The following is a 12,301-nucleotide window of genomic DNA, read 5'->3' on the forward strand; positions in this document are numbered from 1 at the left end:
TTATGTATTTTGTGACCTGTGTGTACATCCAGGGTGGCGCTTGTTTTCTCCTTTCCCTGCTCCCCCCACCCTGTTTTTGGCATCAACTGTATATGTTTTTTATCATGTTCTTGATTTAATAAACTATTTATTTTATTATTATTCTGGTACTCCAAGCTTCCTTCCTTTTCCTTTCTGCCACTAAGGGGCCTTAGGCTGGGCCGCCGCTTTTTTACGGTGGCCCAGTCTAAGAGCTGCACAGGGAGCGGGGCGCCGGCTCTCACATGCATGAGAGCCTCAGCCATGCTCTAACAGCCCGGAACGGCAGGAGTGCATATCTGGGCTGTTTAACACTTTACATGGCACGGGCAATGGTGCCCGCCACATGTAAAGTGCTGACAGAGGGAGCGGACTGCCTCTGTCTCCCATCGGCACCCCGCAAATGCGATCGTGGGGTGCCGATGTGTGTGAAGGCTTCCTGGGGTCTGATGTAGACCCCAGACCAGCCTTCAGTAATTTTCAGTAAGCTTTGCCTCTCTGGCACAGCCTGCTGGTCAATGTCAGAATAGCATTGCCATTAAAATGCAATGCACTATAGGGATAGTAGCTTGCATTTTAAAAGCAATCAAAAAGCTGTCTATTATAGTCCTCTTGTGGGACTATTAAGTGGTAAAAAAGTTTTTAAAAAAATCATTTATTCAATAAAAATCCCATTAAAAAAATACGCTTTTTTTCCATTGAAAATACGCTTTTCAATTAAATAAATTTAAAAAACAAAATCTTCTCCATATGTTTGGCATTGCCACATCCGTAACAACCCGGTCTGCATAAATATCATGTAAATTATCTCTTACGGTTAACTCCGTAAAAAATAAATAAAATAAAACTAATTTATTCTTAGTTGCCACTGAAAAACCGTAATAACAAGCGATCAAAAAGCGCCACTTGCTCCAAAAGGATACCGATGAAAAATACAAGTCGGCCCACAAAAATCAAGCCCTCACACAACTCCATAGACAGAAAAATAAAAACGTTATGGGTCTTGGGAAGCTGCAATTGCAAAAAAGTTGTAAGATGTAAAAAAAAAACTATATGTATTTGGTATCACTGTAATCGTACTGACCCAGAGAATAAAGATATTATGTTATTTATACCAAAAAATTTATGCCGTAAAATTAATTTTCCCTCCCAGAAAGTGTTAATAAAAGTTAATCAGAAAGTTATGTGTACCTCAAAATAGTGCCATTAAAAACTACAACTTGTCCTGCAAAAAACAAGCCCTCATAAAGCTATATAGACGGAAAAAAAAAAAAGTTATAGCTCTTGGTACACAACGATGAAAAAAGGAAGAAAAACGCTTGGTCAGTAAGGCCCAAAACAGTCACTAAGGGGTTAAAGAAGGGGTTAAAGAAGCATATTAACCCGAAAATTACCCTGATTTTAGCGTCCTGGTCATGTATATGGAACACTGAATACTATACAGAAATACTAGATTCTTAACCTGTGCTATGTGATCCCCCAGGGGATCCATAGCATTAGAGTACTAATGCTGTGTTCACACATTGTTTTAGAAGTTGCAGAGCACTGTATGGTCATAGCCTATAGGATAATTTGATGTACAGTAATTTAATTGAATTGGGCTTAGGGACCTTCAAAACACTATTATATAATAATGTTGAATAATATTGGTTGTTTCACATTACTTGTAAAGAACACAGTTATCCTGAAGCTAGGAACTGCCATGGGCACCAGAACTTGAAATTACGCAGATATCTACAGCTGCTAATGTGATCATAGAAGACTTTGACATGTTCCCTGGGGAAATTACATGTCGCCTATCTGCATTACAGACTGGAGTTATTGAGTTCTTTTCTCTTTATTTCTACCAGTTCAAACAAGTAATGTAGAACTCAAAACTGGTTTAGGAATATACAAAGAAGCTAAAGAATATTGCTGTGGCGCAGGCCGCCAATCGTGTTCATCTTAGGAACCAAATTCAAATATAAGAATTGGCATTGAACCACTCAAGTATAAAAGAAAATATAGTCTATAAATATACTGTAGGGGAACATTTATGTTAGACTTGCGCTGGCGGTGGATCTTCGAAATTATGTAGAGCTGCGGCCTCTACATAACTGCTCCATATCCACCACTGATTGTAAATGTAAGACAGCTTTCTTACTGTCTTACATTTAGACAATTTTCTAGGCCTAAACCAGGCGTAGAAAATGATGAATGAGACGGACCTATCGGCCTGTCCCCTCCCCGCCTAAGCATTTATTCTTTAGACCTGGTGTGAGCGAGGATAAAGTATATATATTTATACACACTGTATATAGGATTAGGTCATGGGATGGCAGTCCTCTCAAATAGAGGAGCTTGCCGCAGGAGGCTCAGCCAGTTGTACTTAATTCTACTGAAGATAAAGAAATCACATGAGCTACAGAAATGAAAATTCTACCTTGTCTGATTGCTAACTCTGTAATATGATATCCTTAGCTATCAGGCCGATCTGAAAACTGTTTTCTTGCCCATACTCATAACATGACTCTCACAGGCTGACTTAACCTGTCACGATTGCGTGAATTTCATGATGGCAACTCATAATGTGATTCAGGAGTGTTTATAGACCAACATCTGAGGATTCCCCTGGAAAATGGAAGATGATATCCTGGGGGATCATCTCCCAGACCAGTGTCAGGGCATCAGTGAGCTCCTGAACAGACTGTAACACTATTTGTTGACATTGGTTTCACCAATACACAATGTCCCAGAGGTTCACAATTGGATTCAGGTCTGGAGAACATGAGTACCAGTCATTGGCATTGATGCTTTCATTATCGAAGCCAGGTATTTTCCTGCACCAAGAGAAACCCAGGGACCATTCCACCAGTATTAGGTCTGATAATAGCTCTGAAGTTTTCATTCTGGTACTGTACCTTACAGCAGTCAGGGTACTGCTGGCTATCACATGGACTGCATAACAGAAACCAGACGGATCCGTTATGCTGGCCATAGAATTCTATTATGACGGAATGCATAACGGAATGCCTCTGAAGGCATTCCGTTATGCATTTTATCATGGAATTGCGGTATGGTCCGCGGTAACAGAATCCATAATGCAATTCAGGACATACCTGAACTTGAACTGACAAAACTGAAATTCGCTAGCCAGCACCCTAATTGAAGAAATTGATATCCATGAAGTTTAAGTGACCTGGGGATATAATGTGATGCTTAAATGTTTCTTTCTTTTTTTTTTTGAGGAGTGTATGATGTTCACCATGTCTACAGATTGCAACTAGTTGTTAACGAAAAAAACTATTTGCAAATTAGTCATAAATTATAATATTGCACTTTTTACCGTTTTCACTATAAATATTGGGAAGGGTGGTGGAAAACCATGTAAAAATATCAAACAAATTGAAAGGGGTTGTCTCATCTGAAACATTGGTGGCATATCGCTAGGATATGCCATCAATGTCAGATACCAGAACGGGACCCCTTAAGTGAGCGGAGAGCGGACATGTATAAGTGGTTTCCCTCCAATTTTATGGAAGTTCTATAGAAGTGAATCTGTCAGTTCCATAGAAGTGAATCGGGTGGTGGGCGCACTTGCATGATGCACTCTCCTTTCATTACATACAAGGCCGTCCACAGACTGTCCCCTCCCTACATCTCTGAGCTACTTTCCCGATACATCCCCACACGCAATCTCAAAACCTCACACCTCTTATCACCTCTTCCCACAAACTCCTCCAAGATTTCACCCGTGCATCCCCCACACTCTGGAACTCGCTACCCCAACATATCAGACTCTCACCTACAGTGGAATCCTTCAAAAGAAACCTGAAAACCCACCTCTTCAGACAAGCCTACAACCAGTGACCCTGCTGCCTCTATACCGCCATGACCAACTTCACCCTTACCTACTGTGTCCTTCTCCCATACCATGTAGATTGTAAGCCTCACGGGCAGGGCCCTTTCTCCTTCTGTACCAGTCTGTAGCTCTTCTTGTTCATGCTTAGTGAAATTGTCTGTATTATGTTTGTATACCCCTTATCATATGTACAATGCTATGGAATGAATGGCACTTTAATAATAAATAATAATAATAATTTCCATAGGACTTCTGAAAATAGCAGGTTTTTTTTTCTGGCACTCCTATATAAATGACCGGAGAGCACTCCAGGCATGCATGGTGCACTCTCTTTCTCTTTCAGGAGATAGGTGCAGGTCTTAAGGGTGGGACCCACATCTATCTGACTTTGATGCAATATCCTAGGGATATGCTGTCAAAGTCCCAGATGAAACAACCCCTTTAAGGGCATGTTAGTGTATAAAGGCTTTCTAAACATAGATTATATGTGTCCGAATGTATAGCATCGTGGACTATATTATTCCAAAATAAATAATAATACAAGAATGACCCTAAAATAAGAAAGCTATTTATATAATTGGGGCATGGTTCAATTTACTTGAGTCAGATCAGCCTCTTTTCCCACTAGAATTCAGTGACCTTTGAGTCTCTGAAATTCCTCCACTCTATAACATGGAAACTGATAGCCCCAGTTAAAGAGCACTTATTCAAAAACCGCAGGGAAATCCGTCCGTCTATCAAAACAGTCCTACTGTTTTGTGCCCTAAATGCTGATCTCAACCAACTACAACATACAATCCATTATCCTTGTGAAAACAAAAAGATAATTTGGTACAGTTGTTTACACAGCTAAAAGGTTTAGTCCTTAGAAATGCCATCCTCAGGAGAGAAGCTTTTAATATTCCCTGCAGTGGGACACAATTTGTCTACATCCTCGGGGTAGGTGCTGCAGAAATGTTACTAATAAACTAAAAATGCAGCAATTAAAGGGTGAATTTGTTTCCCACTGAAGCATTTGAAATGTCTTGTGTAAACGGATCTTATGAGACGAATGCCACCTTCAAACATTTGTTCTAGTGACACTTGAGAATGTGTTAATCCCAAGATATTTACATCTGTAGCAGATTTACTTCCTGGGTTTTGCTGTTCATTGAAAGATTCTAAGAAGAGTCAAGGTCAATAATCTTCAGTAAAGTAGCAGTTGTTTCATGTATTTCTTATACTCTTTTTTCTGTAGACATTATTCAAAATCTTTGTAGCCATCATTTACTCCATAATGGCAGGTTCACACCAGTCCTAGTAATTTCTGTTGTTCTGATCCAACTGAGGAGCAGAACAACGAAAATAATGGAAATGCCGGACTGTGCACATAACTGAACCGAATGTAGCTTAGGAAACCTTATTGACTAAAATGGGGTCTGTTCAGTTTATGTTCAGGAATCTGGTTAAAAAAGTCCCTTATGCAGGACCTTCTTTGTCCACCCTTTTTGGCCGACGACAAACTGCAATATAGATGTAAACATGCCCTAAGTAGAGAAGTATGGAGAATAGTGAACATCCTGTTAGCTAAATTGTGTAAAATGGGGGTACATGGACTATGTTGGATTTACCTTTAAGCACAATAGACTTTTGAGGTAAGAGAGTCTGCTGAAGGGACAACTTACATGTAAATAAACAAAAAAGTATAGTCATAAATTATGAATGTCTATACTGTAATTAATTTAATGCCAGTAAAAGAGGGACACCCAAGTACAGACAAATTAAAAAGCTGAAGATGGTACTAGAAGCCAACAATTTCAAGCCATACATGACTTAAGGTGTGGCCTACTTGATGGATAGTGTTCAAAGCCTACCATACAGATGAGATAATCATTGAGTCCATGGTTGTCCATGGGATCATTTGTTTGTACAATCCCACTGGCAACATGCCAGATTAAACTGCCCAAACAGGGAGTTTTTTGTAAAAACTGACTCACTGATCCCTGAGTAAAATGGCAAATGAATGTTTGAATTTGGCCAGTCATGCCATGCACATGTAGCTTCTACCAACTAAAGTTTTCCAACCTGGCTGATCATGTGTTCAGCAGACAAAAATCTGCCGTCGGCCGTCACAAATGGCAGTTTGTGTTAATTTTTAAAACAATTTGCCAAAATCAGTCACTTTGGTGGACTTTTTATCTCATGAATATGGGTACTTTAAGTCACCAGACAATCTGTACCTACAGATTTTTCAGATGGAGATCTAGTACTGTACATGGATCAAATGCTCTGGTAATCGTAGTAGTCCAACTGCCACTGGTCAAATATATCAGCACCACGCAATGTAAATACGACCATACAGTGCTCAAATGATACAATCATACAGTCATCAAATACGGTACAGACCATAGCGTGAACAGCTAAAAGGTAGCATGATAGTGTGAACAGCTTGCTATATAAAGTAATATTAGAGTTTACAGTAGATGCAAACCTTGGATGCCAAGCCATTTGTGGACTCCCTTTCATCTGCTCCAAATGATATGCCCTGTCACTTACCCATGATGCCAGCCCTGAATAGTACCATCTAGTGATTAGTACCAGTATTCAATATTTTTTGTTTCGGCACCACAGTTTCTTGTCTTTGATAGTTTCCTGTGCACCAGTGGATGATGTGGACCACAATGGACTGCTAGATAGAGATCTACAAGGACTGTTCCTCTTATTGTTTGTTAGTATGCCTGAGATATGTGACCACACATAAGCAAAATAAGCTACAGTTTTCAGTCTCAGTTCTTCCCATAAGTCTTGTATAAAGCGGATAACCCGGTAAACCAGCTGCAGCTGTGCATAGCTTAACTGATTACATTTCACTAGACGGAAGTGACCAGTGTAATTACATACATGTCCAGGGATTTTCTGTTACAGACACCTTGCTGCTATGTGTGCTCTACAGTGTACACTGTCTTCTCTTTGTCTACATAGGGTGACTGGACAGAATTCCTAGTATACATATATATTTTAATTTTATAACAAAGTCAATAAAAATGATATTCCTATGTGAAACTTTTTGGTTGCCCCTACCCTGATGGTGGAGCTATCTTCATAAAACAGACATAATCATGTCACAACTATGCGACCACCAGGCTACAATAGTTTTTCAAACCCTGATGTCCTTGAGTAACTTATCTAAAGCATTTATGGAACCACAAGACTTTATTTTTGGAGGATGATATGGATTCCATAGATTTGTTGGACAGCCCTTGTCTTCTCATTTTCATAACTGATCTTAATGCTTGTCACGAACCAGCGGGTGTGAACCCACTGTGCCACGTGTCCTAGCTCCTCTAAGGCCATTGTCTAAGTGAACCCCTGGATCTTCACGGTACCCCTGATCGTCGGGATAGACTTTCCCGAGGGAAACACCAGGTTGCTACCTCTTCAGGAGGATAGGCACACGAGGCAGCTGGTCCAGGCCGACCAGGAGGTACCAGAGAAAGGTACCAGAGGTGCAGGACCCAAGGATGAGGTAGAGGCGTAGTCAGACAGGCAAAAGGTCAGGGCAGAAGGCACAGGTACAGGTCAGGCAATCCGAGTCAGCAACAGGAGAGTCAAGGCAAGCAGATAGGCATCTAACAGGTAGCAGAGTCCAGGAATACAGATACGAGTCAGGAACACTAGCGGAAAACAGGAACCTTAGCAGGACACAAGGACCTTGACACTGAGGCATCTGGGAAGGGGGCTGAGCCACTTATATATGCGCAGGAGGGCTAGCATAGGTCAGCGAAGTCACATGACCTAACCCATAAAGCCCAGGAAATGACGTGCGCCAGCCTTTATTGAAGCGCTGCAGCAAACAAACAGCAAGCATGCTGTGGCCAGGGCTGAGAGCAAACTGTGGAGCAGATCCCAGAACAACAGCACCCACACAGACAGAGCCCAGGACTGCAGCGGTGAATGGGAAGCACTGGCCACAGATCACCTCTGAACACAGCGCCTGGGACCGCGGCGGTAAGGAGGTGAACCGCGGCGCACAGCAGTCGCTGTTACAATGCTGCTTCTGCTATATGACTGATGTAGTGGGGCAAGGAAGAGAGGACAAGCAAATCTAGATCTTATAAGAAATATTTGCAGGATCTGAGAACTTGTACTCATTGCAGATGTTCAGGAAGTAAAGGGTCGCAATAAATTCAGGTTTCAGTCTAGTGTAAGTATGCAAATTATATCAATATGTATTTAACAAAGGGCTGTTGTACCGATAATACTCCGCAGAGCTGTAGGAAGGTAAACATGAAAATAATTTAAAACAAAGTAACATAGATCACAGATATACAGTAGATCTTATATAATATATGCAATATTTATAGATAATTGATGTACACTACAGTTAAATCAGTTAAACCGTGGGCCATTTTTTTTTGGTAAAAAAAGTTTAAACCCTGTGTTTGCAACTTTTTAAGTGGCACTGCAACAAAATGTAGCTATTTTTTTTTTTAAAAGGGAGCATGGCTAGTGGGTCTGACACATACAGTATGCCTGCATTTATTCCAGTTTTGTGGTGTATATGAAGCCAGAAATCTATGGCAGCTCAGAGCTGCTGTAGATTTCTGTTTAGGCGCACAGACTGCTGGAGTATGCTCCTAATTTACAGGTGAAAAAATTGAATATCGTGCAAAAGTCCATTTATTTCAGTAATGCAAATTAAAAGGAATTGCATTAATGCAGCTTAAAATTTGAATTTTGTGAAAAGGTTCAATATTCTAGGCTCAAGTGTCACACTCCAGTCAGCTAATTAATCCATACCCCCTGAGCAAAGGGTACCTCAAAATTAAGACTTTAGGCTTTCATAAGCTGTAAACCATAATCATCCAAATTATAACAAATAAAAGGCTTGAAATATCTCGCTTTGCATGTAATGAGTCTATCTCATATGTTAGTTTCGCCTTTTAAGTTGCATTACTGAAATAAATGAACTTTGCACGATATTCAAATTTTTCGAGTTTCACCTGTATAACAAGGCCTGCACCTCATCATAAAATAGGCACAACCTGTAAAACATCTGTCTATGCTAAATTCTCCACAAATTGCTTACATGAAAGCTAAAGTTTTGAGTCTGGACAGATTAGACCAGTGGTCCCCAACTTCAGTCCTCAGTGCCCACCTGCCGGTCATGATTTGAGAACATCACACAAAATGGATACCTGTGGTACGTCCTGATGCACTGAAACTAATTATATCACCTGCTTAATACTAAGGAAATCCTGAAAACCTGACAGTTAGGTGGGCCCTGAGGACTGGTAGTTGAGGAACACTGCATTAGACTACCAGACAGGTGTTCAAAATGTCATCTAAATCCTCCATCCTAGATGCATAATGCTGGCCATACACATTAGGTAAATATCCACAGGACTGGCCAACCATCTAATGCATAAAGGGGCTTTCCTGACTTTCTCCCGATGACAGATGTTGAGAAGAAGACATATTTGTTGGATTTCAACTTTGTGCTTATAGTCCACATGTACCCAGGGTGCAGGCTATGAACAAGCTGTAGGTCAGATAATTGTGTTTTGAAATCATTAATGCTACCTTAAACCCTGCCTGCAGTATTGGGAATTTGTATTTAAGAATATGTAGGGTTAATGATAGGATATGGGGGAGGGAGTAGGGACAACCTCTGTAGATTCAGCTGTCTAAAGGTGCTCAGAGTTATTAGCTTTGTCATTGCATCTCAACAACATTGATGGAATTCACCAACAATCTAATTTCTGTTTGGACCATGGGGATCTCCTGGTATACAGGATATTTGAAATATCTCCATACATCATGAATTCTATGTCCCCACAATAACAGAAATCATTTATGGCAGTCAAGATGTAGAACTTCTTGGAGCCCTGAATATTATATTTTATTGTTGATCTACAGATGCATAAGGACAAGTTGAATTAGAAGGATAGAAATATTATTTAATAATAATAATAATAATAATAATAATAATTAATAACTAAGATATGAATTGTGATTTTCTCTTTTACAGGAACTGGTGTCAGTTCACAGTAACAAAAACTGTTACCTGTCAAGTCCAGAATGGATCTGAGTCTGTGGTTCAGAGAGTGTACCAGAGCTGCAGATGGCCAGGGCCCTGCACAAATCTTGTGAGGTGAGTCTTGTTTGCAGTAGATGCTCAACAGTACATGGTGTCTCTTTCATTAACCCCTTCAAGCGACAGCCAGTTTGGACCAAATGCCGGAGCCCCATTTTTCAAATCTGACATGTGTCATTTTATGTGGTAATAACGTTGGAATGCTTTTACTTATCCAAGCCATTCTGAGACTGTTTTCTCATGACACATTGTACTTCATGATAGTGGTGAATTTGAGTTGATACATTTTACCTTTATGCATAAAAAAATCCCAAATTTGTAGAAAATTAGAATTTCTTTGCTTTTAAGACGTATAGTGATACTTCATAAAACAGTTATCACTTTACATTCCACATATGTCTACTTTATGTTGGCATCATTTTTCAAATGTCATTTTTTTTTTTTTAGGAAGTTAGAAGACTTAGAAGTTTAGAAGGACATTTTTACATTTTTAAGAAAATTTCTAAAGCCCACTTTTTTAAGGACAATTTCAGTTAGGAAGTAACTTTGTGGGGCTTACACAGTAGAAACCACCCATAAATGACACCATTTTAGAAATTACACCCCTCAAGTTATTCAAAACTAATTTTACAAACTTTATTAACCCTTTAGGTGTTCCTTTTGGGCAGATTATCCATTTAAATCCAATTTTTCTGTAACACAGCAAGGGTTAGTAGCCAAAGAAACCTCAATAATTATTACCCTGATTCTGCAGTTTACAGAAACACCCCATATGTGGTCATAAACTGCTTTATGGGCACACGGCGGGGTGCAGAGGGAAAGGATCGCCATATTGTTAACGGAGTGCATATTTTGCTGGAATGGTTTTCAGCTGCCATGTCACATTTGAAGAGACCCTGAGGTACCCCTAGAAAGAAAACCCCCAAAAGTTACCCCATTTTGGAAACTACCCCCCTCAGGGAATAAATCTAGTGATGAAGTGAATGCTTTGACCCAACAAACATTTCATAGAATTTAGAAACACTTGGCTGTGAAAATAAAAAAATAACTTTTATTTCCAATATAAAGTTGCTTTAGCCCCAAATTTTTAATTTTCACAAGGGGTAACAGGAGAAAATGCACCCCAAAAATCTGTTATGCATTTTTTCCTGAATACGGCAACACCTCATACGTGGTCATAAACCGCTGTTTGGGGGCACGGCAGCATTCAGAAGGGTAAAAGCGGCATCGGGATTTTCTAACATGTAATTTACTGAAATTAGTTTAGGGCCCATAACATTTGTATTTTTTCACCAATGTAGCTGTGTGGAGATGGGCTGTAGTTTTTATTGGTATCATTTTGGGGTACAAATGTCTTTTTGATCACTTTTTATACTATTTTTTTGTGGAGGTGAAGTGGGCAAAAATGGCAATTCTGTCAGTGTTTTTATTTTTTATGGGGTTCCTCTTGTGGTACATATTATTGGATTATTTTAATCTGTGGGATGATACGGTTATGGCGATACCAAATAATTTTTTTTTTTATGTTTTACTACTTTTTTAGCATAAAATCACATTTGTGTTAAAAATAAATAATATTTTGCATCGCCATATACTAAATTCCATAACGTTTATATATTTTTTGGATGTGAGGTGCCAAAAACAGCAATTCCGTCATTTTTTTAGAAATTATTTTTTTACGGTGTTCACCGCACGGTATTATTAACCACCTCCGGACCGCCTAACGCAGGATTGCGTTCCGGAGGTGGCAGCGCTGCGCAGAGTCACGCATATACGCGTCATCTCGCGAGACGCGAGATTTCGCTCAAAGCCGGCCCGCGCATGCGCATCGCGGGCCGGCAAAATTAAAAGAAGTATTTCGTCACCAGCCTGCCAGCAACGATCATTGGCTGGCAGGCTGGCGATTTTCAAAAAATCCAATCCAAAGTCATATAACAGATCATATTAGTAAATATGATCTGTTATATGGCTTGTCTGCTCCTGTGCTGGTCCTTTTCGTCGGTTGGATCCAGCACAGGAGCAGACTGAACTGTGAGTACACCAACACTACACCTTAGCCCCAGATCACCCACCTGCACCCCAATTAACCCCTTTGATCACCCCTTTGATCGCCCCTGTCAATCACTAGTGAAAGGAAAAAAAGTGATCAGTGTAAACTGTCACTTTTTTTTTTTCACTGGTATTGGCTGTTAGGTTTTAGGGATAGTTTAGGCCCCTTGGTTAGGTAGTTAGCGTCAGTTAGCGCCCACCCCACCGCACCGCAGTCACTTTTATTCGCTGTTTAGCGTATCGCTAATCAGCATTTGTACTTTTATAGTATCTGTAAGTGATCAAAACTGATCACGGTCAGATCTATAATAGTATTA

The 12,301-nt window shown here is 40.0% G+C and overlaps 1 protein-coding gene across 2 annotated transcripts in view; it reads left to right on the top strand.

Moving 5' to 3' along the window:
• Positions 1–12,301, top strand: part of COL26A1 (collagen type XXVI alpha 1 chain) — a 452,146-nt gene that overhangs the window by 89,464 nt on the left and 350,381 nt on the right. For both annotated transcript variants that reach the window (XM_040423518.1, XM_040423519.1), the window contains exon 2: positions 9,870–9,992. In XM_040423518.1, the coding sequence (XP_040279452.1) occupies positions 9,870–9,992 (123 nt within the window). The remainder of the gene's footprint in view (positions 1–9,869; positions 9,993–12,301) is intronic.

The sequence above is a fragment of the Bufo bufo genome, chromosome 3 (genome assembly GCF_905171765.1).
Source record: "Bufo bufo chromosome 3, aBufBuf1.1, whole genome shotgun sequence".
Lineage (NCBI taxonomy): Eukaryota > Metazoa > Chordata > Amphibia > Anura > Bufonidae > Bufo > Bufo bufo.